This window comes from Coregonus clupeaformis, chromosome 18, assembly GCF_020615455.1.
Source record: "Coregonus clupeaformis isolate EN_2021a chromosome 18, ASM2061545v1, whole genome shotgun sequence".
Taxonomy (NCBI): Eukaryota; Metazoa; Chordata; class Actinopteri; order Salmoniformes; family Salmonidae; genus Coregonus; species Coregonus clupeaformis.
Genome location: NC_059209.1, coordinates 14459032 through 14480581, shown reverse-complemented (window position 1 = coordinate 14480581; position 21550 = coordinate 14459032). Strand labels below are relative to the sequence as shown.

Sequence of the window (21550 nt, the reverse complement as noted above, 5' to 3'; positions counted from 1 at the left end):
TACTGAAGGCCCCCCACCCGATGCCTCGAATCCAGGATGGAACGGACGGAGTACACCGGGGCCCCCTCGATGTCAGACTCCTGGAGCGGACCAGCCACCACCGGCATGAGGAGAGACACATGAAACGAGGGGTTAATATGGTAATCATGGTGGAGTAATAACCTATAGGTAACCTAGTTGATTCTCCTCGGGACTTTGAACGGCCCCATAAACCGAGGGCTCAGCTTCCGGGCTCAGCTTCCGGCGGAGGGGCAGATTCCGGTTTGAGAGCCAGACCCGATCACCCGGTACAAAGACCGGGGCCTCACTGCGGTGGCGGTCAGCGTTGGCCTTCTGACGACGCACGGCGCGTTGGAGGTGGACGTGGGCAGCGTCCCACGTCTCCTCCGAAAGCCAAAATCAGTCATCCACCACAGGAGCCTCGGTCTGGCTCTGGTGCCACGGTGCCAGAACCGGTTGGTAACCTAAAACACATTGGAATGGCGTTAGGTTAGCGGAGGAGTGACGGAGAGAGTTCTGGGCATATTCGGCCCATGGCAAGAACACCGACCACTCCCCCGGCCAGTCCTGGCAGTAGGACCCAGGAACCTACCAACATCCTGATTTACCCGTTCCACCTGCCCATTAGACTCGGGGTGGAAACCAGAGGTCAGGCTGACCAAGACCCCCAGACGTTCCATCAACGCCTTCCAGACCTTGGATGTGAACTGGGGACCCCGGTCAGACACTATATCCTCTGGTACCCCGTAGTGCCGGAAGATGTGTGTAAACAGGGCCTGCGCAGTTTGCAGGGCCGTGGGGAGACCGGACAGAGGAAGGAGGCGGCAGGCCTTGGAAAAGCGGTCCACAACGACCAGGATGGTGGTGTTACCTTGAGAGAGGGGAAGATCGGTAAGGAAATCAACACTCAGGTGAGACCATGGTCGTTGTGGAACTGGTAAAGGTTGTAACTTACCCGCTGGGAGGTGTCTAGGTGCCTTACTCTGGGCGCACACCGAGCAGGAGGAGACATACACCCTCACGTCCTTAGCCAAGGTAGGCCACCAGTACTTTCCGGTCAGGTAGCACACTGTACGACTGATATCTGGGTGACCAGAGGAGGGTGACGTGTGTGCCCAGTAGATCAGATGGTCACGGATAAGAGCAGGCACGTACTGCAGCCCAGCTGGACACTAAGGTGGAGATGGCTCAGTGTGTAACGCCTGCTCTATATCTGCGTCCATCGCCCATACTACCGGCGCCACAATGCAGGAAGCCAGGAGTATGGGGGTGTTGTCTCTGGGCTTCTCCTCTGTGTCATACAGCCGTGACATTTCATCTGCCTTCAGGTTCTTTGTACCCGGGATGTATGATAGTGTGAAATCAAACCGGGTGAAGAATAGGGCCCACCTTGCCTGGCGAGGATTCAGCCTCCTCGCTGCCCGTATTGACTCCAGCTTATGGTTGTCCGTCCAGACGAGGAAAGGGTGTTTCGTCCCTTCGAGCCAATGCCTCCACACGGTCAGGGATCGGACAACAGCCAACAGCTCCCGATCACCAACGTCATAGTTCTGCTCGGCCGGGCTGAGCTTCTTAGAGAAGAAGGCACAGGGGCGGAGCTTGGGTGGCGTGCCTGAGCATTGAGATAGGACAGCATGTCTGTCCCTACCTCGGACGCATCCACCTCCACTACGAACGGTAGTGATGGATCGGGGTGGGCCAGTACCGGGGCTGAGGTGAACACACCCCTCAGGTTACTGAAGGCCCTATCAGCCTCAGCAGACCAGCGGAGCCGGGATAGCCCACCCTTCAACAGAGATGTAATGGGAGCTGCGACCTTGCCAAAGCACCGGATAAACCTCCGATAGTAGTTAGCGAAGCCAATAAAGCGTTGCACCTCCTTAACCGTGGTTGGAGTCAGCCAATTACGCATGGCTGAAATGCGATCTCCCTCCATCTCCACACCTGAGGTGGTAATGCGGTATCCGAGGAAGGAGACGGACTGCTGGAAAAACAGACACTTTTCTACCTTGGCATAAAGGTTATTTTCCAACAGTCTGGCCAGCACATTGCGAACCAGGGACACATGCTCGGCGCGCGTAGTGGAATACACCAGAATGTCATCGATGTAGACCACTACACCGCGACCAAGCATGTCCCAAAACACCTTGTTCACAAAGTACTGGAAGACGGATGGAGCATTCATCAAACCGTAGGGCATCACCAGGTATTCATAATGCCTTGTGGTTGTGCTGAATGCTGTCTTCCACTCATCCCCCTCTCGGACACGCACCAGGTTGTACGCACTCTGGAGATCTAATTTGGTGAAGAAGCACGCCCCATTCATTGACTCGATCACTGAAGGAATGAGGGGGAGAGGATAACTAAATCGTATCGTCTCCTTGTTCAGTGATCGATAATCAATGCAAGGGCGCAGACCGCCGTCTTTCTTCTTCACAAAAAAGAAACTTGAGGAGGCGGGTGAAGTGGAGGGACGTATAAACCCCTGGCACAGGGACTCGGTGACGTATGTTTCCGCCTGTGACAGGGGATAAACATGACTCCTGGGAGGCACAGCATCTACCCGGAGGTTTATCGCGCAATCCCCCGCCCGATGAGGTGGTAACTTGGTCGCCTGCGTTTTGGAAAATGTGTGCGCCAAATCGAGGTATGCGGGGAGAATGCACACAGTGGAGGTACTATCTGTACTTTCCACCGTGGTTGCACCAACGGAAACACCGATACACCTAACCTGACACTCTCCTGACCACCCCGTGAGAACCCTCTGCGGCCATGAGAATGTGTGGTTGTGGAGTGCTAACCAAGGGATACCTAGTACCACAGGGAAAGCAGGAGACTCAATGATATAAAACGTGACTTGCTCGCAATGAGTCTCATGGGTAACCATGGTGATTGGTGTGGTAACTTCCCTAACAAACCTGGACCCTAATGGTCGACTGTCAAGTGCTCTGATGGGGAGTGGAATGGATAGGGGAACCAATGAAAGGCCTCGACTGTGTGAGAATGCCCTGTCCATAAAGTTCCCAGCTGCGCCTGAATTGACTAGTGCCTTACACTTGGGAACTACAATGTGATCAGGAAAGTGGATGGGTAAGGTACAGTGCGCCGCAGAGGGCTCTGAACAAGTGTGGGTGTTTGATACCTGGGGTGATGCGAGAGTGCCCTGCCTGCCGCCTCCAGACCCAAAAGAACGCTGACGACATCGTGCGGTGTAATGTCCCTTCGTGCCACCAGAGTGACACTGGTGCTGTCGTCCTCCGCTCTCTCGGATTGCGGCTCCACCCAGCTCCATCAGCTCGTGATCCGAGTCGGCCGGGGTTGGAATGGGCAGACCCCCTCCAGGACGTCCTCTGGCCGCCAGCAGGTTGTCCAAACAGGTGGCCATGTCCACCAGTTGCGTGAAGGACAACATGGTGTCCCGGCAGGCTAGCTCCCATAGGACGTCCTCCCGCAGATGTCACCAGAAGTGGTCGATAAGGGCCCGCTCATTCCACCCGGACCCAGCTGCTAGAATCCAATACTCCAAGGCGATGTCCTGCGCAGTCCTCATCCCCTGCCTCAGGTGGACCAGCCGCAGTTGTCCAACGTGGCTCCTCCTTCATTCCAGACCGCGTTGGCCCACTCCATGGCTTTCCCCGAGAGGCAGGAGACCTTCTCCCGCTCTGATGGGGCCAGCATGATGCTGGATAAGTAGAGCTCCAGTTGGAGGAGGAATCCCTGGCAGAGAGGAGCTGTCCCGTCGAACTCCCGTGGTTGGGATATATGGATCCCTCTGGGTGCTGGGATGTGGGTGGCTGGATCCGGTTGCCCAGCTGGTCTCGACAGATCGGGTCCTCTACTCTGCAGGCGTCGGACGACCTGGAGAACCCGATCCATCGCTTCTCCCAAGCTGGCTAGCATTGAATGCTGGACCCGTGCCACGACTCCAGGCATGCACTCCTCTCCTGCTGACTCCATTTCGGGTGGGTGATTCTGTGAAGCGTGATTTGAAGGAGTCAGGCGCAGTAGGGTACATCACAGTATACAGAGTTTATTCCGTAATCCAGCATAACCAGTCCATTGCGCAAAACAGGCGCACTGGAACAAACATGCACACGGGGAAAATACCCCGGCAATACAAAATACTGAGCTCAACCAATCTATTAATCCTCACAATGAACAATCACCCACAAGGACAAGGGGGCAGAGGGAACACTTAATCACGTACTAATGAGGGGAATATGAACCAGGTGTGTGTAATTGACAAGACAAGACAAATGGAATAATGAGATATGGAGCGGCAGTGGCTAGAAGGCCGGTGATGATGAACGCCGAAGCGTGCCCGAACAAGGAGCGGAGGCAGCTTCGGAGGAAGTCGTGACACCATTCTGCAGCGATATACCATCCCATCTGGTTTGGGCTTAGTGGGACTATAATTTGTTTTTCAACAGGACAATGACCCAACACACCTCCAGGCTGTGTAAGGGCTATTTTACCAAGAAGGAGAGTGATGGAGTGCTGCATCAGATGACCCTGACCTAAACCCAATTGAGATGGTTTGGGATTATTCGGACGGCAGAGTGAAGGAAAAGCAGCCAACAAGTGCTAAGCATATGTGGGAACTCCTTCAAGACTGTTGGAAAAGCATTCCAGGTGAAGCTGGTTGAGGGAATGCCAAGAGTGTGTAAAGCTGTCATCAAGGCAAAGGGTGGCTATTTGAAGAATCTCAAAAATAAACACTTTTTTGGTTACTACATGATTCCATATGTGTTATTTCATAGTTTTGATGTCTTCACTATTATTCTACAATGTAGAAAATAGTAAAAATAAAGAAGAACCCTAGGTGTGTCCAAACCTTTGACTGGTACTGTGTATGTTGAATAGTTTTGTTTTATGAAAAGGGGTGGGTTTGTTTTGAGTACATGCTTTACACTATACTGTTTGTGTGTGAATTGTGAACCAATTTACAGACAAGTGAGGTCCCATAGTCCCAATAAGCAGCAGCACAGGACAAACATTTGAAGAGTAGCCAAGTTGGGTGCCAGATAAAGGCCCTCTGACGTCAAACCCTTTCCCGTCTAAGAGACTCTCGACTGGGCCATCTCTTCCAGACCTCCACCCTTCCTCTCGTGCGTCCATGGAGCTCATGCTGAGCTCATCCCTGTCACTGCCAAACTGAGATCATGATTGGGGAAATGATCCTTGTGATGCCGTGTCATTTTGATATACGGCCGGGGGAATTAAGGGCCTTTTATGTCAGTTGGCTCACACTGAATCGATTTCCTCAAACTGACAAACACCACTGAGCAGATTCGTGGCAGATGTTCTCAACAGTGCCACATTGACATGTAATGCCAGCGTGAACAGTCATCAGTATTAGGTGGGGTGACAGGTGTGTTTGGAAGTAGTCATTATTGGTGTGAAGGATCACGCTTAAATCCATGATGGTGTAGTAGTGAGGTCGTTTATTCTGTTGTGTCCTCGTGTAAATAGCCAGTTTTTTGTCTATTTTTCGTATATATTTCTCTCTCACTTTCCATCCTTTAACTAAATATACCTCCCTGCAACCCGCCTCACCCAATGTGGAACGGATTCTATTATTTATTTATTTTTATCAAGAACCTATGGCTGAAACTAGCCAGCTAGCCAGCTAACTAGCTACTTGCTATTAGCCACCGTTAGCGGTCTTCACCACTGTCCGTGGCCTGCACTAGCCAGCTCTAGCAGGACAATTATCGGCCAGTCTGCACAGCGTGCTATCGACCCAGAGCATACAGTGAGGGAAAAAAGTATTTGATCCCCTGCTGATTTTGTACGTTTGCCCACTGACAAAGAAATGATCAGTGTATAATTTTAATGGTAGGTTTATTTGAACAGTGAGAGACAGAATAACAACAAAAAAATCCAGAAAAACACATGTCAAAAATGTTATATTCCTCTGGTGATGTAGAGGTTAACCCAGGTCCTGTAGTCCCCAGTATCACTCCTACCCCCCAGACGCTATCATTTGTTGACTTCTGTAACCATAAAAGCCTAGGTTTCTTAAATGTTAACATCAGAAGCCTCCTCCCCAAGATTGAGTTATTCACTGCGTTAGCACATTTTGCCAACCCTGATTTTTTAGCAGTGTCTGAATCTTGGCTTAGGAAGGCCACCAAAAATTCAGACATTTCCATCCCGAACTACAACATTTTCTGTCTAGATAGAACTGCCAAATGGGGCGGAGTTGCAATCTACTGTAGAGATAGCCTGCAGAGTTCTATCATACTATCCAAGTCTGTGCCCAAACAGTTTGAGCTTCTACTTCTAAAAATACACCTTTCCAGAAATAAGTCTCTCACTGTTGCCGCTTGCTACAGACCCCCCTCAGCCCGCAGTTGTGCCCTGGACACCATATGTGAATTGGTTGCCCCCCATCTATCCTCAGAGTTCATACTGCTTGGTGACCTAAACTGGGATATGCATAACACCCCGGCCGTCCTACAATCTAAGCTAGATGCCCTCAATCTCACAAAAATTATCAATGAACCTACCAGGTACAACCCTAAATCCATAAACATGGGCACCCTCATAGATATCATCCTGACTAATTTACTCTCTAAATACACCTCCGCTGTCTTCAACCAGGATCTCAGCGATCACTGCCTCATTGCCTGCGTCCGTAATGGGTCTGCGGTCAAACGACCACCCCTCATCACTGTCAAACGCTCCCTAAAACACTTCAGCGAGCAGGCCTTTCTAATTGACCTGGCCCGGGTATCCTGGATGGATATTGACCTCATTCCGTCAGTAGAGGATGCCTGGATATTCTTTAAAAGTGCTTTCCTCTCCATTAAATAAGCATGCCCCATTCAAAAAATTCAGAACTAAGAACAGATATAGCCCGTGGTTCACCCCAGACTTGGATGCCCTTGACCAGCACAAAAACATCCTGTGGCGTACTGCATTAGCATCGAACATACCCCGCAATATGCAACTTTTCAGGGAAGTCAGGAACCAATATACACAATAAGTTAGGAAAGCAAAGGCTAGCTTTTTCAAACAAAAATGTGCATCCTGTAGCACTAACTCCAAAAAGTTTTGGGACACTGTAAAGTCCATGGAGAATAAGAGCACCTCCTCCCAGCTACCCACTGCACTGAGGCTAGAAACACTGTCACCACCGATAAATCTACGATAATCGAGAATTTCAATAAGCATTTTGCTACGGCTGGTCATGCTTTCCACCTGGCTACCCCTACCCCGGCCACCAGCTCTGCACCCTCCGCTGCAACTTGCCCATGCCCCCCACACACACTTCTACTTCACCCAAATTCAGATAGCTGATGTCCTGAAAGAGCTGCTAAATCTGGACCCCTACAAATCAGCTGGGCTGGACAATCTGGAGCCTTTCTTTCTAAAATTAGCCACCAAAATTGTTGCAACCCCTATTACTAGCCTGTTCGACCACTCTTTCGTATCGTCTGAGATCCCCAGAGATTGGAAAGCTGCTGCGGTCATCCCCCTCTTCAAAGGGGGTGACACTCTAGATCCAAACTGTTACAGACCTATATCCATTCTGCCCTGCCTTTTGAAAGTATTTGAAAGCCAAGTTAACAAACAGATCACTGACCATTTCGAATCCCACCGTACCTTCTCCGATATGCAATCTTCTTTCCGAGCTGGTCATTGGTGCACCTCAGCCACGCTCAAGGTCCTAAACTATATAAAAACCTTGATCGATAAAAGACGGTACTGTGCAGCCGTCTTCATCGACCTGGCCAAGGCTTTTGACTCTGTCAATCACCACATTCTTATTGGCAGACTAAATAGCCTTGGTTTCTCAAATGACTGCCTCGCCAGGTTCATCAGCTACTTCCCAGATAGAGTTCAATGTGTCAAATCGGAGGGCCTGTTTTTTGGACCTCTGGCAGTCTCTATGGGGGTGCCACAGGGTTCAATTCTCGGGTTGACTCTATTCTCTGTGTATATCAATGATGTCGCTCTTGCTGCTGGTGACTCTCAGATCCACCTCTACGCAGACGATACCATTTTGTATACATCTGGCCCTTCACTGGACACTGTGTTAACTAACATGCAAACGAGCTTCAATGCCATACAACACTCCTTCCGTGGCCTCCAACTGCTCTTAAACACTAGTAAAACTAAATGAATGCGCTTCAATCGAACGCTGCTTGCACCCGCCCGCCCGACTAGAATCACTACTCTCGGCGGGTCTGACTTAGAATATGTGGACAACTACAAATACCTAGGTGTCTGGTTAGACCGTAAACTCTCCTTCCAGACTCACATTAAGCATCTCCAATCCAAAGTTAAATCTAGAATCGGCTTCCTATTTTGCAACAAAGCTTCCTTCACTCATGCTGCTAAACATGCCCTCGTAAAACTGACTATCCTACCGATTCTTGACTTCGGCGATGTCATTTACAAAATAGCTTCCAACACTCTACTCAGCAAATTGGATGTAGTCTATCACAGTGCCATCCGTTTTGTCACCAAAGCCCCTTATACTACCCACCATTGTGACCTGTACGCTCTCGTTGGCTGGCCCTCACTACATATTCGTCGCCAAACCCACTGGCTCCAGGTCATCTATAAATCACTTCTAGGCAAATCCCCGCCTTATCTTAGATCATTGGTCACCATAGCAACACCCACCCGTAGTATGCGTTCCAGCAGGTATATCTCACTGGTCATTCCCAAAGCCAACACCTCCTTTGGCCGCCATTCCTTCCAGTTCTCTGCTGCAAATGACTGGAACAAACTGCAAAAATATCTGAAGCTGGAGACACATATCTCCCTCACTAACTTTAAGCATCAGTTGTCAGAGCAGCCTACCGATCACTGCACCTGTACACAGCCCATCTGTACTTAGCCCACCCAACTACCTCATCCCCATATTGTTATTTACATTGTTATTTATTTTTCTCATTTGCACCCCAGTATCTCTATTTGCACATCATCTTCTGCACATCTATCACTCCAGTGTTAATACTAAATTGTAATTATTTTGCACTATGGCCTATTTATTGCCTTACCTCCATAACTTACTACATTTGCACACACTGTATATCGTTTTTCTATTGTGTTTTTGACTGTACATTTTGTTTATTCCATATGTAACTCTGTGTTGTTGTTTTTATCGCACTGCTTTGCTTTATCTTGGCCAGGTCACAGTTGTAAATGAGAACTTGTTCTCTTATATTAGGGTTAAGTGCCTTGCTCAAGGGCACATAGGCAGATTTCTCACCTAGGCACTTGGGGATTCGAACCAGCAACCTTTCGGTTACTGGGCCAATGCTCTTAAAGGAGCATATGATGCTACATTTTACATCATCTGATGCAAAATGCATCATACCGGCTGTATTTCTATATTTTGAAAGTTATATATCTTAAAAATGTGATTGCTGACATACAAAATATTTTGGGACTATATCAACAATACACTAATGAAAGAAATACCAAAAGATAGTTTTTGGGTGGAACTTTCCTTTAACCGCTATGCTGCCTGCCACTAGGCTACCTACCAGGACATTTTAGCCCCAAACCTTGGCCGCAAGTTTTTTATTTTATTTATTTCACCTTTATTTAACCAGGTAAGCCAGTTGAGAACAGGTTCTCATTTACAACTGCGACCTGGCCAAGACAAAGCAAAGTAGTGCAACAAAAACAACACAGAGTTACATATGGGGTAAAAAAAAAACATAAAGTCAGAAATACAACAGAAAATATATATACAGTGTGTGCAAATGTAGCAAGTTATGGAGGTAAGGCAATAAATAGGCTATAGTGCAGAATAATTACAATAGTATTAACACTGGAATGCTAGATGTGCAAGAGATTATGTGCAAATAGAGATACTGGGGTGCAAAAAGAGCAAATTAAATAGCAATATAGGGATGAGGTAGTTGGGTGGGCTAATTTCAGATGGGCTGTGTACAGGTGCAGTGATCGGTAAGGTGCTCTGACAACTGATGCTTAAAGTTATTGAGGGAGATAAGAGTCTCCAGCTTCAGAGATTTTTGCAATTCGTTCCAGTCATTGGCAGCAGAGAACTGGAAGGAATGGCGGCCAAAGGAGGTGTTGGCTTTGGGAATGACCAGTGAGATATACCTGCTGGAGCGCAGAGTGGATCTTCCAGCAAGACAATAACCCCAAGCACACATCAAAATCCACTACGGCTGACCCCATTTAGTCGACTGGTCGATTGTTTGGTCGATAGTCTGTCGGTCAACCGAGATTTCTTTAGTCGAGCATGTACTAATCCATTGTGAAGGCCATGGGGATGGCATAGTCCATCGCTCTAAGACATGTGCTACTGAAATTGTAGCGTAGATGGTTAAATTACGTTAGAACAATGGTGCAACACTAATAAATATAATATTATTTTATAACTAATGTGCTTTCTCCTGCATTGGATAGTAGTCGCTGTCCGCGGTTCTGAAACATCAGTGCGCTGTTGAATTGGCGCCTTTTCCTAGACCATGTTCCTATGTGCATAATAGCAAAATTACCCAGCATATTGGTGTTGAGAACAATGCGGCGGAAGCAGCAGTGGAGTTAGGAGACAAGAATACAGCCCTTGCCTTAATTGTATAAGAATAGTGAGGAGAGAGGAAACCCCAACTTAATTAGGTCTATAATCAACAGCCTAACTGTTAAATGTGCCTGGCTTTATAAATCATTCATATACAGTCCATTCGGAAAGTACCCCTTGACTTTTTCCACATTTTGTTACGTTACGGCCTTATTCTAAAATTGATTAAATAGTTATTTTTCCCTCATCAATCTACACATAATACCCCATAATGATGAAGCAAAAACATCTGCACAGCTATTTTCAGGTATCTCCAGAGATGTTCAATCGGGTTCAAGTCCGGGCTCTGGCTGGGCCACTCAAGAACATTCAGAGACTTGTCCAAAAGCCACTCCTGCGTTGTCTTGGCTGTGTGCTTAGGGTCGTTGTCCTGTTGGAAGGTGAACCTTCGCCCCAGTCTGAGGTCTTGAGCGCTCTGGAGTTTGTTTTCATCAAGGATCTCTCTGTACTTTGCTCTGTTCATCTTTCCCTCGATTCTGACTAGTCTCCCAGTCCCTGCCACTGAAAAACATCCCCACAGCATGATGCTGCCACCACCATGCTTCACCATCGGGATGGTGCCAAGTTTCCTCCAGGCGTGACGCTTGGCATTCAGGCCAAAGAGTTCAATCTTGGTTTCATCAGACCAGATAATCTTGTTTCTCATGGTCTGAGAGTCCTTTAGGTGCCTTTTGGCAAACTCCAAGTGGGCTGTCATGTGCCTTTTACTGAGGAGTGGCTTCCATTTGGCCACTCTACCATAAAGGCCTGGTTGGTGTTGGGCTGAAGAGATGGTTGTCCTTTTGGAAGGTTATCTCATCTCCACAGAGGCACTCTGCAGCTCTGTCAGAGTGACCATTTGGTTCTTGGTCACCTCTCTGACCAAGGCCCTTCATCCCTGATTGCTCAGTTTGGCCAGGCGGCTAGCTCTAGGAAGAGTCTTGGTGGTTTCAAACTTCTTCCATTTAAGAATGATGGAGGCCACTGTGTTCTTGGGGACCTTGAATGCTGCAGACATTTTTTTGGTACCCTTCCCTAGATTTGTGCCTCGACACAATCATATCTCAGAGCTCTGCGGACAATTCCTTCGACCTCATGGCTTGGTTTTTGCTCTGATATGCACTGTCAACTGTGTGACCTTAATGGACAGGTGTTTGCCTTTCCAAATCATGTCCAATATATTTAATTTAACACAGGTGGACTCCAGTCAAGTTGTAGAAACATCCCAAGGATGATCAATGGAAACAGGATGCACCTGAGCTCAATTTCTAGTCTCATTGCAAAGGGTCTGAATACTTATGTAAATAAGGTATTTCTGTTTTTTATGTTTAATACATTCACACGTGTCTAAAAACCTGTTTTTGCTTTGTAATTATGGGGTATTGTGTGTACATTGATGAGGGGAAAAAATAATTTAATGAATTTTAGAATAAGGCTGTAACGTAACAAAATGTGGAAAAAGTCAAGAGGTCTGAATACTTTCCGAATGCAATGTATATCTAGCTACGGAAATAGGACAGGTCCTGCTTGTGTAGCCTGTTTGAGTGTTTATTTAATAGCCTACTGATTCCATGAGCACCAAGCCTCAATCAACCACAACGTCTGATAAACAATTTCACAAATTCGGCTGTTTTTAATCTTTGCTATGCTGTAATAAAGGCTTTAGACTTTTTTTTTATCTCGTTAGAACAGCCTCTCTGGTATTACTTATTTATTTAGTGTTTACACTGTTCCAAATTGTCAGAAAAATGATTCTTACGATAATGAATAATAATAATAATAACCCTCTATTTTCTTGATCTCCTTCTTATTGTTATTATTACAATTATTATTATGATCATCATTATAATAAGTAATGCCATTATCATTAGTAGGCTTAGTATAGCATCCTTGTATAACCACCATCGAGCTGTAGGCCTAAAAACACATCTTGTTTAGTCTTAATACCTCAATTTAGCCCTACAAGAGTAAGATGGCGCCAACAGATACGCCAGCTCTGCTTCTAGCTCCTAAGCAACTTTGCAGTATTATAATATTTTTTTTGTTATTTCCTACATTATTTCCCCAGAATATTTTTTGTGTTATTACATACAGCTGGAAATAACTTTTGGATGTCAGAGCGGTGGTAACTTACCAGAAATATGACTTTCCCGAATTGGATCCTTTGTTCATACCCCCCAAGGCAATTGACATTATCCCAGAGGCTGATCCAAGACACCGCCCACAGAGAAGAGGTATTCGGAGTGGTCTTCTAGTCCGATTCAGGAGGCGTGCACACCATCCACGGCTTCCGAGTATAGTACTCGCTAATGTTCAGTCCCTGGACAATAAAGTAGACAAGCTCAGGGTGAGGATTTCCTTCCAGAGAGACATCAGGGACTGTCACATACTCTGTTTCACGGAATCATGGCTATCTCTGGATATACTGGCCCAGCCATACAGCCAGCTGGGTGCTCATTACATCGTGCAGACAGGATAAAAAACTCTCCAGGAAGAAGAAAGGCGGAGGTGTATGTTTCATGATTAACTACTCATGCTGTGATTGTGATAACGTACAGGAACTCCAGTCCTTTTGTTCACACAACCTAGAATACCTGAAAGCGCAAACCATCGCATTTAACCATGGCAAGGTGACTGGGAATATGGTTGAATACAAACAGTGCAGTTATGCCCTCCATAAGTCAATCAAACAGGCAAAATGTCATTACAGGGACGAAGTGAAGTCGCAATTCAACGGCTCAGACACGATACGTATGTGGCATGGACTCCAGACAATCACAAATGTTTTAAGGGAAAACTAGCCACGTCGCGGACACCAACGTCTTGCTCCCGGACAAGCTAAAGACCTTCTTCACCCACTTTGAGGATAACACAGTGCCACCAACGCGGCCTGCTCCCGAAGGACTGTGGGCTCTCGTTTGCCATGGCCGACGTGAGTAAGACATTTAAGAGTGTTAACCCTCGGAAGGCTGCCGGCCCAGACGGCATCCCTAGCTGCATCCTCAGGACATGCGCAGACCAGCTGACTGGAGTGTTTACGGACATATTCAATCTCTCCCTATCCCAGTCTGCTGTCCCCACTTGCTTCAAGATGTCCACCATTGTTCCTGTACCCAAGAAGGCAAAGGTAACTGAACTAAATGACTATCGATCCGTAGCACTCACTTCTGTCATCATGAAGTGCTTTGAGAGGCTAGTTAAGGATCATATCACCACCACCTTATCTGACACCCTAGAACCACTGCAATTTGCATACCAACCCAATAGATCCACAGACAATGCAAAGCCATCGAAATGCACACTGCCCTATCCCATCTGGACAAGAGGAATATCTATGTAAGAATGCTGTTCATTGACTACAGCTCAGCCTTCAACACCATAGTACCCTCCAAGCTCATCATTAAGCTCGGGGCCCTGGGTCTGAACCCCGCCCTGTGCAACTGGGTCCTGGACTTCCTGACGGGTCGCCCCCAGGTGGTGAATGTAGGAAATAACACCTCCACTACGCTGATCCTCAACGCAGGTGCCCCACAAGGGTGTATGCTCAGCCCCCTCCTGTACTCCCTGTTCACCCATGACTGCATGGCCACACACGCCTCCAACTCAATCATCAAGTTTGCAGACGACACAACAGTAGTAGGCCTGATTACCAACAATGATGAGACAGCCTACATGAAGGAGGTGAGGGCCCTGGCGGAGTGGTGCTAGGAAAATAATCTCTCTCTCAACGTCAACAAAACGAAGGAGCTGATCGTGGACTTCAGGAGACAGCAGAGGGAGCATGTCCCTATCTACATCGACGGGACCGCAGTGGAGAAGGAGAAAAGCTTCAAGTTCCTCGCCGTACACATCACTGAAAATCTGAAATGGTCCACCCACACAGACAGTTTGGTGAACAAGGCGCAGCAGCGCCTCTTCAACCTCAGGAGGCTGAAATTTGTCTTGGCCCCTAAGACCCTCACAAACCTTTACAGATGCAACATTGAGAGCATCCTGTCGGATACGCCAACTGCACCGTCCACAACCGCAGGACGTTGCAGAGCGTGGTGCGGTCTGCCCAACCCATCACCATGGGCACACTGCCTGTCCTCCAAGACACCTACAGCACCCGATGTCACAGGAAGGCCAAAAGATGATCAAGGACATCAACCACCCTAGCCACTGCCTGTTCACCCCGCTATCATCCAGAAGGCGAGGTCAGTATAGTTCCATCAAATCTGGGACCGAGTGACTGAAAAACAGCTTCTATCTCAAGGCTATCACACTGTTAAATAGCCATCGCTAGCCGGCCTCCACCCAGTACCCTGCCTTGAAGTTAGTCACTGTCACTAGCCTGCTACCACCCGGTTATTCAACCCTGCACCTTAAAGGCTGCTGCCCTATGTACAGTTGAGGTCGGAAGTTTACATACACCTTAGCCAAATACATTTAAACTCAGTTTTTCACAATTCCTGACATTTAATCCTAGTAAAAGTTCCCTGTCTTAGGTCAGTTAGGATCACCACTTTATTTTAAGAATGTGAAATGTCAGAATAATAGTAGAGAGAATTATTTATTTCAGCTTTTATTTCTTTCATCACATTCCCAGTGGGTCAGAAGTTTACATACACTCAATTAGTATTTGGTATCATTGCCTTTAAATTGTTTAACTTGGGTCAAATGTTTCGGGTAGCCTTCCACAAGCTTCCCACAATAAGTTGGGTGAATTTTGGCCCATTCCTCCTCACAGAGCTGGTGTAACTGAATCAGGTTTGTAGGCCTCCTTGCTCGCACACGCTTTTTCAGTTCTGTCCACAAATGTTCTATAGGATTGAGGTCAGAGCATTGTGATGGCCACTCCAATACCTTGACTTTGTTGTCCTTATGCCATTTTGCCACAACTTTGGAAGTATGCTTGGGGTCATTGTCCATTTGGAAGACCCATTTGCGACCAAGCTTTAACTTCCTGACTGATGTCTTGAGATGTTGCTTCAATATATGCACATAATTTTTCTTCCTCATGATGACATCTATTTTGTGAAGTGCATCAGTCCCTCCTGCAGCAAAGCACCCCCACAGCATGATGCTGCCACCCCCGTGCTTCACGGTTGGGATGGTGTTCTTCGGCTTGCAAGGTACCCCCTTTTTCTTCCAAACATAACGATGGTCATTATTGCCAAACAGTTCTATTTTTGTTTCATCAGACCAGAGGACATTTCTCCAAAAAGTATGATCTTTGTCCCCATGTGCAGTCGCAAATCGTAGTCTGGCGTTTTTATGGCGGTATTGGAGCAGTGGCTTCTTCCCTAATGAGCGGCCTTTCAGGTTATGTCGATATAGGACTCGTTTTACTGTGGATATAGATACTTTTGTACCTGTTTCCTCCAGCATCTTCACAAGGTCCTTTGCTGTTGTTCTGGGATAGATTTTCACTTTTCGCACCAAAGTACGTTCATCTCTAGGAGACAGAATGCGTCTCCATCCTGTGCGGTATGACGGCTGCATGGTCACATGGTGTTTATACTAGCGTACTATTGTTTGTACAGATGAACGTGGTACCTTCAGGCGTTTGGAAATTGCTCCCAAGGATGAACCTGACTTTTGGAGGTCTACAATTATTTTTCTGAGGTCTTGGCTGATTTATTTTCATTTTCCTATGATGTGAAGCAAAGAGGCACTGAGTTTGAAGGTAGGCCTTGAAATACATCCACAGGTACACCTCCAATCGACTCAAATGATGTCAATTAGCCTATCAGAAGCTTCTAAAGCCATGACATCATTTTCTGGAATTTTCCAAGCTGTTTAAAGGCACAGTCAACTTAGTGTATGTAAACTTCTGACCCACTGGAAATGTGATACAGTGATTTATAAGTGAAATAATCTGTCTGTAAACAATTGATGGACAAATTACTTGTCATGCACAAAGTAGATGTTCTAACCGACTTGCCAAAACTATAGTTTGTTAACAAGAAATTTGTGGAGTGGTTGAAAAACGAGTTTTAATGACTCCGACCTAAGTGTATGTAAACTTCCGACTTCAACTGTACATATACATGGAATAACTGGTCACTTTGATAATGGAACACTGGTCACTTTAATAATGTCTACATACTGTTTTACTCATTTCATATGTATATAATGCATTGTACTGTATTTTAGTCAATTCCACTCCGACATTGCTCGTCCTAATATTTATATATTTCATAATTCCATTCTTGTACTTTGATATTTGTGTGTATTGTTGTGAATTGTTAGATACTACTGCACTGTTGGAGCTAGGAACACAAGCATTTCGATACACCAGCAATAACATCTGCTAAATATGTGTATATGACCAATAACATTGTATTTTATTTTATTATATTTCAATAATTATATAGGCTACTGTATCAATCAATCATTAATTTGTTGATGTCATCACACAGCATACAAGTCATCCATGATTTGAAATGCAATCAAGGATTTTAGTTTTAAAATAACAAAGTGACACTTCAATAATTTGTTTAAACAATAAATAAACTGTTCCATGTCGGCAATTGAATTCACGAATGCATGCGACTGTTTTTAGTCTTTGCTGTAATAAAGGCTTCCCCCCAAAAAATAATTTTACAACAGGCTCTCTGGTACGCTTATAATTTACTTAGTGTTGTTTACATTGTTCCAAATGGTCAGAAAAATGATATTGAAAACTAACAGCACTTGTTTGGCACACATAATATGCACGCAGCACTTGCTCCTTACCTTCTTTTTCTATGTCTCCAGTATTTTCCACAACTAGTCAAGTTTATTCCACACATCTGACTTCCCCTTTACCTCCTGAGCAACCAGTAAACATTCCCCTGTTTCGAGTTATTTGTCATGTCATCTGCATCCATTTTGCTGTCACATATGTTATTGTGTTCAGAGTTTGTTATAACCAATTTATTGATGTGATTATGATATGCTATAGGTCAGGCCCTGTTGGTCACGTGAATGCGATGCATATATGTGTCACATAAAGAGAGCAAGGGTTGAGGGAATAGGGAATGTTTTTGCTAAACAAATGAGGGATTTCGGTAACAGAACTTTTCAGTCAGAAATGGCTGTAATTATTTTGCAGCTTCAGCAACACGGACAGCATGATACACACTGTTGATGTTCTGTGGTGGTCGCTGCAGCAGGGAGGAGAGAGCGAGACAACGGCTGCTAGTCACACAGTCACTTGCTGTCATTTTTTTTAACAAAGCGCAGCAAGTCTGAGTCCGGCCTGGCACAATCAAATCAATTGTGGTTGGACTCCCTCTATTCATCGCTGTATCTTAATTATTTCATCTAACAGTGCACTTAAAGCATCAGACAAGCTCAGTGCATAGAGTTGATTTGATTAAAACACATAGGATGTGTCAATTAATGGACAAATACACGTTTAAACATTTCAACCAATCGATTGGTCGAAAGAACAGACGACCCTCGGCCAACCAAGATTTTCTTTAGTCGGGCATAGCTCTAAAATCCACAAAGAAATGGTTAATTGACCACAAAATAAAATTTTGCAATGGCCATCTTAATCTCTGGACTTGAACCCCATTGAAAACCTGTGGTTTGAATTGAAGAGGGCAGTCCATAAGCGCAGACAAAGGATATCAAGGATGTTGAAATATTCTGTATGGAAGAATGGTTTAAGATCCCTCCCAATGTGTTCTCCAATCTCATAAAACATTTTAGAAAAAGCCTCAGTGTCATTATACACACAAGGGGAGGATGCTGGAGTATTGAAAACAGGGCTGCCAAACATTTTGACACCTACAGTATTATTTTGAGATGTTTTTTTATTACTTGTTAATTAAACAAAATCTCTTTCTCTGACCAATTGTGTTAGTATAAAACAATATAATTTCCCCCAAAACACACACACACACAAACACAACGTTTTTGATTGCTATTCCTTTTTTCCCCACAGATAAACCTACAGAGGAGGATGCGGGTCACAGGACTAATTACCCAGGGTGCAAAGCGTATCGGCAGCCCAGAGTACGTCAAGTCTTACAAAGTGGCCTCCAGTGACGATGGCAAGACCTGGAGGACATACAAAGTCAAGGGCACAGACGGGGACATGGTGAGACACACACACACACACACATTATTTATCTTTGTTTTACACACATGCCCGCACGCACAGATGCAGCAACTGGAGGCCACGCACTATGTCAAGGTCAGAGTGGAGGACATGATGAGATGGCTTTTTAATTAGCCAGCTCACACCAGGATTATCTTCCTGACACTTAACCCCCTCTTCTTTTATGACTTTTAGATTGATTTTGTATGATATTTGGGGATAAATGTCCACCAAATAGGCTCCCCAGCACTCTGTAATTTTTGAGGTCCCATCCTCCAACCAGGTCCAAACTCCTGGTCAAATGATGTCTCTGTACTTCGCTACTCTCTTCTGTGTTTTTAATTTTCTTGTCTCTGAAGCCTTTTTTATTCTCTGATTTGTTGTTACTCTAAAAACTCTAAGACTAATGAAGCATGCAGAACATCGGGTTGAGAGACTAAACTAATTTTCTTGCCTGAGATCTTTGAGAGGTATCTCTGACTGTAAGAGGGTGCTAGCCAGAGTGTTGTCTCAGTGATGCTCTGACCCATAGGGACCACCCTTTTGAGTGCACTACTGTGCACTACGGACCTGAAATCATCCAGAGACAGCTGCTTTCCTTAACACACACATTCCTTCACCTCAGAGTACAGGCCTTCATGGGTCCAAAAAGTTGGACCTGTTCCGAGACGGATCCGAGGGCAACTAGACCCATTCCGCATATACCTGATCGGATCCAGACCCGGTCCGATCCGATCCGCGTGATGGAAGCAGCAGAAAAGTCTATTTTTATGATACTTTATTAACCGGAGCTGATAATGCGCGAGGGAGAGGAGGTAGAGAGAGGTGACGCTCTAGCACGGGCCGTGCTGTGTGTGTAGCCTACTGTGAGTGTGAGCGAGTGACACAGGAACAGGGAGGAGGAAGGGAGAGACGAGAGACAGCAACCAACCAAGCCGACTCGCGCTATAGTAGATTAATAGCTGCCATAGCTAGGTTATCATCCAATATGATTACGTAGTAGGTTCCTGTCTTGACTGCATCAAACCGGGAGATGCTAGTTTAGCTAGCTAGCTAGGCTAATTGAGGCTGCATGCGCTTTCTCATCCTACAATTACAAACAACAACAACTCCATTCAGAATATAAAGTAGCAGCTTACCTGTTGGATCTTGGTCGTTATAGCCTATAACTTTTATTCCATCTTCCATTGATTAGATATCTCCTAACTTTAGCCCCACACGGAGGCTCTATGACTGTATCCTATTGCGACTTTGATGACTTGGCCAACAACAACAAAAAGCTACACACGCCACTCTCTTGAAAAGCAAAGAGCAGCAGCATAAATTATACAATTTCTTTCTCTCTCTCTCGCTCTCACTCTCTCTCGCTCTCACTCTCTCGCTCTCACTCTCTCTCTCACTCTCTCTCTCAATTTCAATTCAATTTAAGGGCTTTATTGGCATGGGAAACGTATGTTAACATTGCCAAAGCAAGTGAAGTAGATGGTAAACAAAAGTGAAATAAACAATAAATAGTAACAGTAAACATTACACTCAGAAGTTCCAAAAGAATAAAGACATTTCAAATGTCATATTATGTATATACAGTGGGGGAAAAAAGTATTTAGTCAGCCACCAATTGTGCAAGTTCTCCCACTTAAAAATATGAGAGAGGCCTGTAATTGTCATCATAGGTACACGTCAACAATGACAGAGAAAATGAGATTTTTTTTCTCCAGAAAATCACATTGTAGGATTTTTTATGAATTTATTTGCAAATTATGGTGGAAAATAAGTATTTGGTCAATAACAAAAGTTTCTCAATACTTTGTTATATACCCTTTGTTGGCAATGACACAGGTCAAACGTTTTCTGTAAGTCTTCACAAGGTTTTCACACACTGTTGCTGGTATTTTGGCCCATTCCTCCATGCAGATCTCCTCTAGAGCAGTGATGTTTTGGGGCTGTCGCTGGGCAATACGGACTTTCAACTCCAGGACCTTGAAATGCTTCTTACGAAGCCACTCCTTCGTTGCCCGGGCGGTGTGTTTGGGATCATTGTCATGCTGAAAGACCCAGCCACGTTTCATCTTCAATGCCCATGCTGATGGAAGGAGGTTTTCACTCAAAATCTCATGATACATGGCCCCATTCATTATTTCCTTTACACGGATCAGTCGTCCTGGTCCCTTTGCAGAAAAACAGCCCCAAAGCATGATGTTTCCACCCCCATGCTTCACAGTAGGTATGGTGTTCTTTGGATGCAACTCAGCATTCTTTGTCCTCCAAACACGACGAGTTGAGTTTTTACCAAAAAAGTTCTATTTTGGTTTCATCTGACATTCTCCCAATCCTCTTCTGGATCATCCAAATGCACTCTAGCAAACTTCAGACGGGCCTGGACATGTACTGGCTTAAGCAGGGGGACACGTCTGGCACTGCAGGATTTGAGTCCCTGGCAGCGTAGTGTGTTACTGATGGTAGGCTTTGTTACTTTGGTCCCAGCTCTCTGCAGGTCATTCACTAGGTCCCCCTGTGTGGTTCTGGGATTTTTGCTCACCGTTCTTGTGATCATTTTGACCCCACAGGGTGAGATCTTGCGTAGAGCCCCAGATCGAGGGAGATTATCAGTGGTCTTGTATGTCTTCCATTTCCTAATAATTGCTCCCACAGTTGATTTCTTCAAACCAAGCTGCTTACCTATTGCAGATTCAGTCTTCCCAGCCTGGTGCAGGTCTACAATTGTGTTTCTGGTGTCCTTTGACAGCTCTTTGGTGTTGGCCATAGTGGAGTTTGGAGTGTGACTGTTTGAGGTTGTGGACAGGTGTCTTTTATACTGATAACAAGTTCAAACAGGTGCCATTAATAAAGGTAACGAGTGGAGGACAGAGGAGCCTCTTAAAGAAGAAGTTACAGGTCTGTGAGAGCCAGAAATCTTGCTT

At 45.7% G+C, this 21550-nt stretch overlaps 1 protein-coding gene across 3 annotated transcripts in view; it reads left to right on the top strand.

The window, feature by feature from the left end:
* LOC121550311 (EGF-like repeat and discoidin I-like domain-containing protein 3) overlaps positions 1-21550 on the top strand; it is a 301126-nt gene that overhangs the window by 203735 nt on the left and 75841 nt on the right. For all 3 annotated transcript variants that reach the window (XM_041862526.2, XM_041862525.2, XM_041862527.2), the window contains one exon: positions 18474-18629. In XM_041862526.2, coding sequence (XP_041718460.1) covers positions 18474-18629 — 156 coding nt within the window. The remainder of the gene's footprint in view (positions 1-18473; positions 18630-21550) is intronic.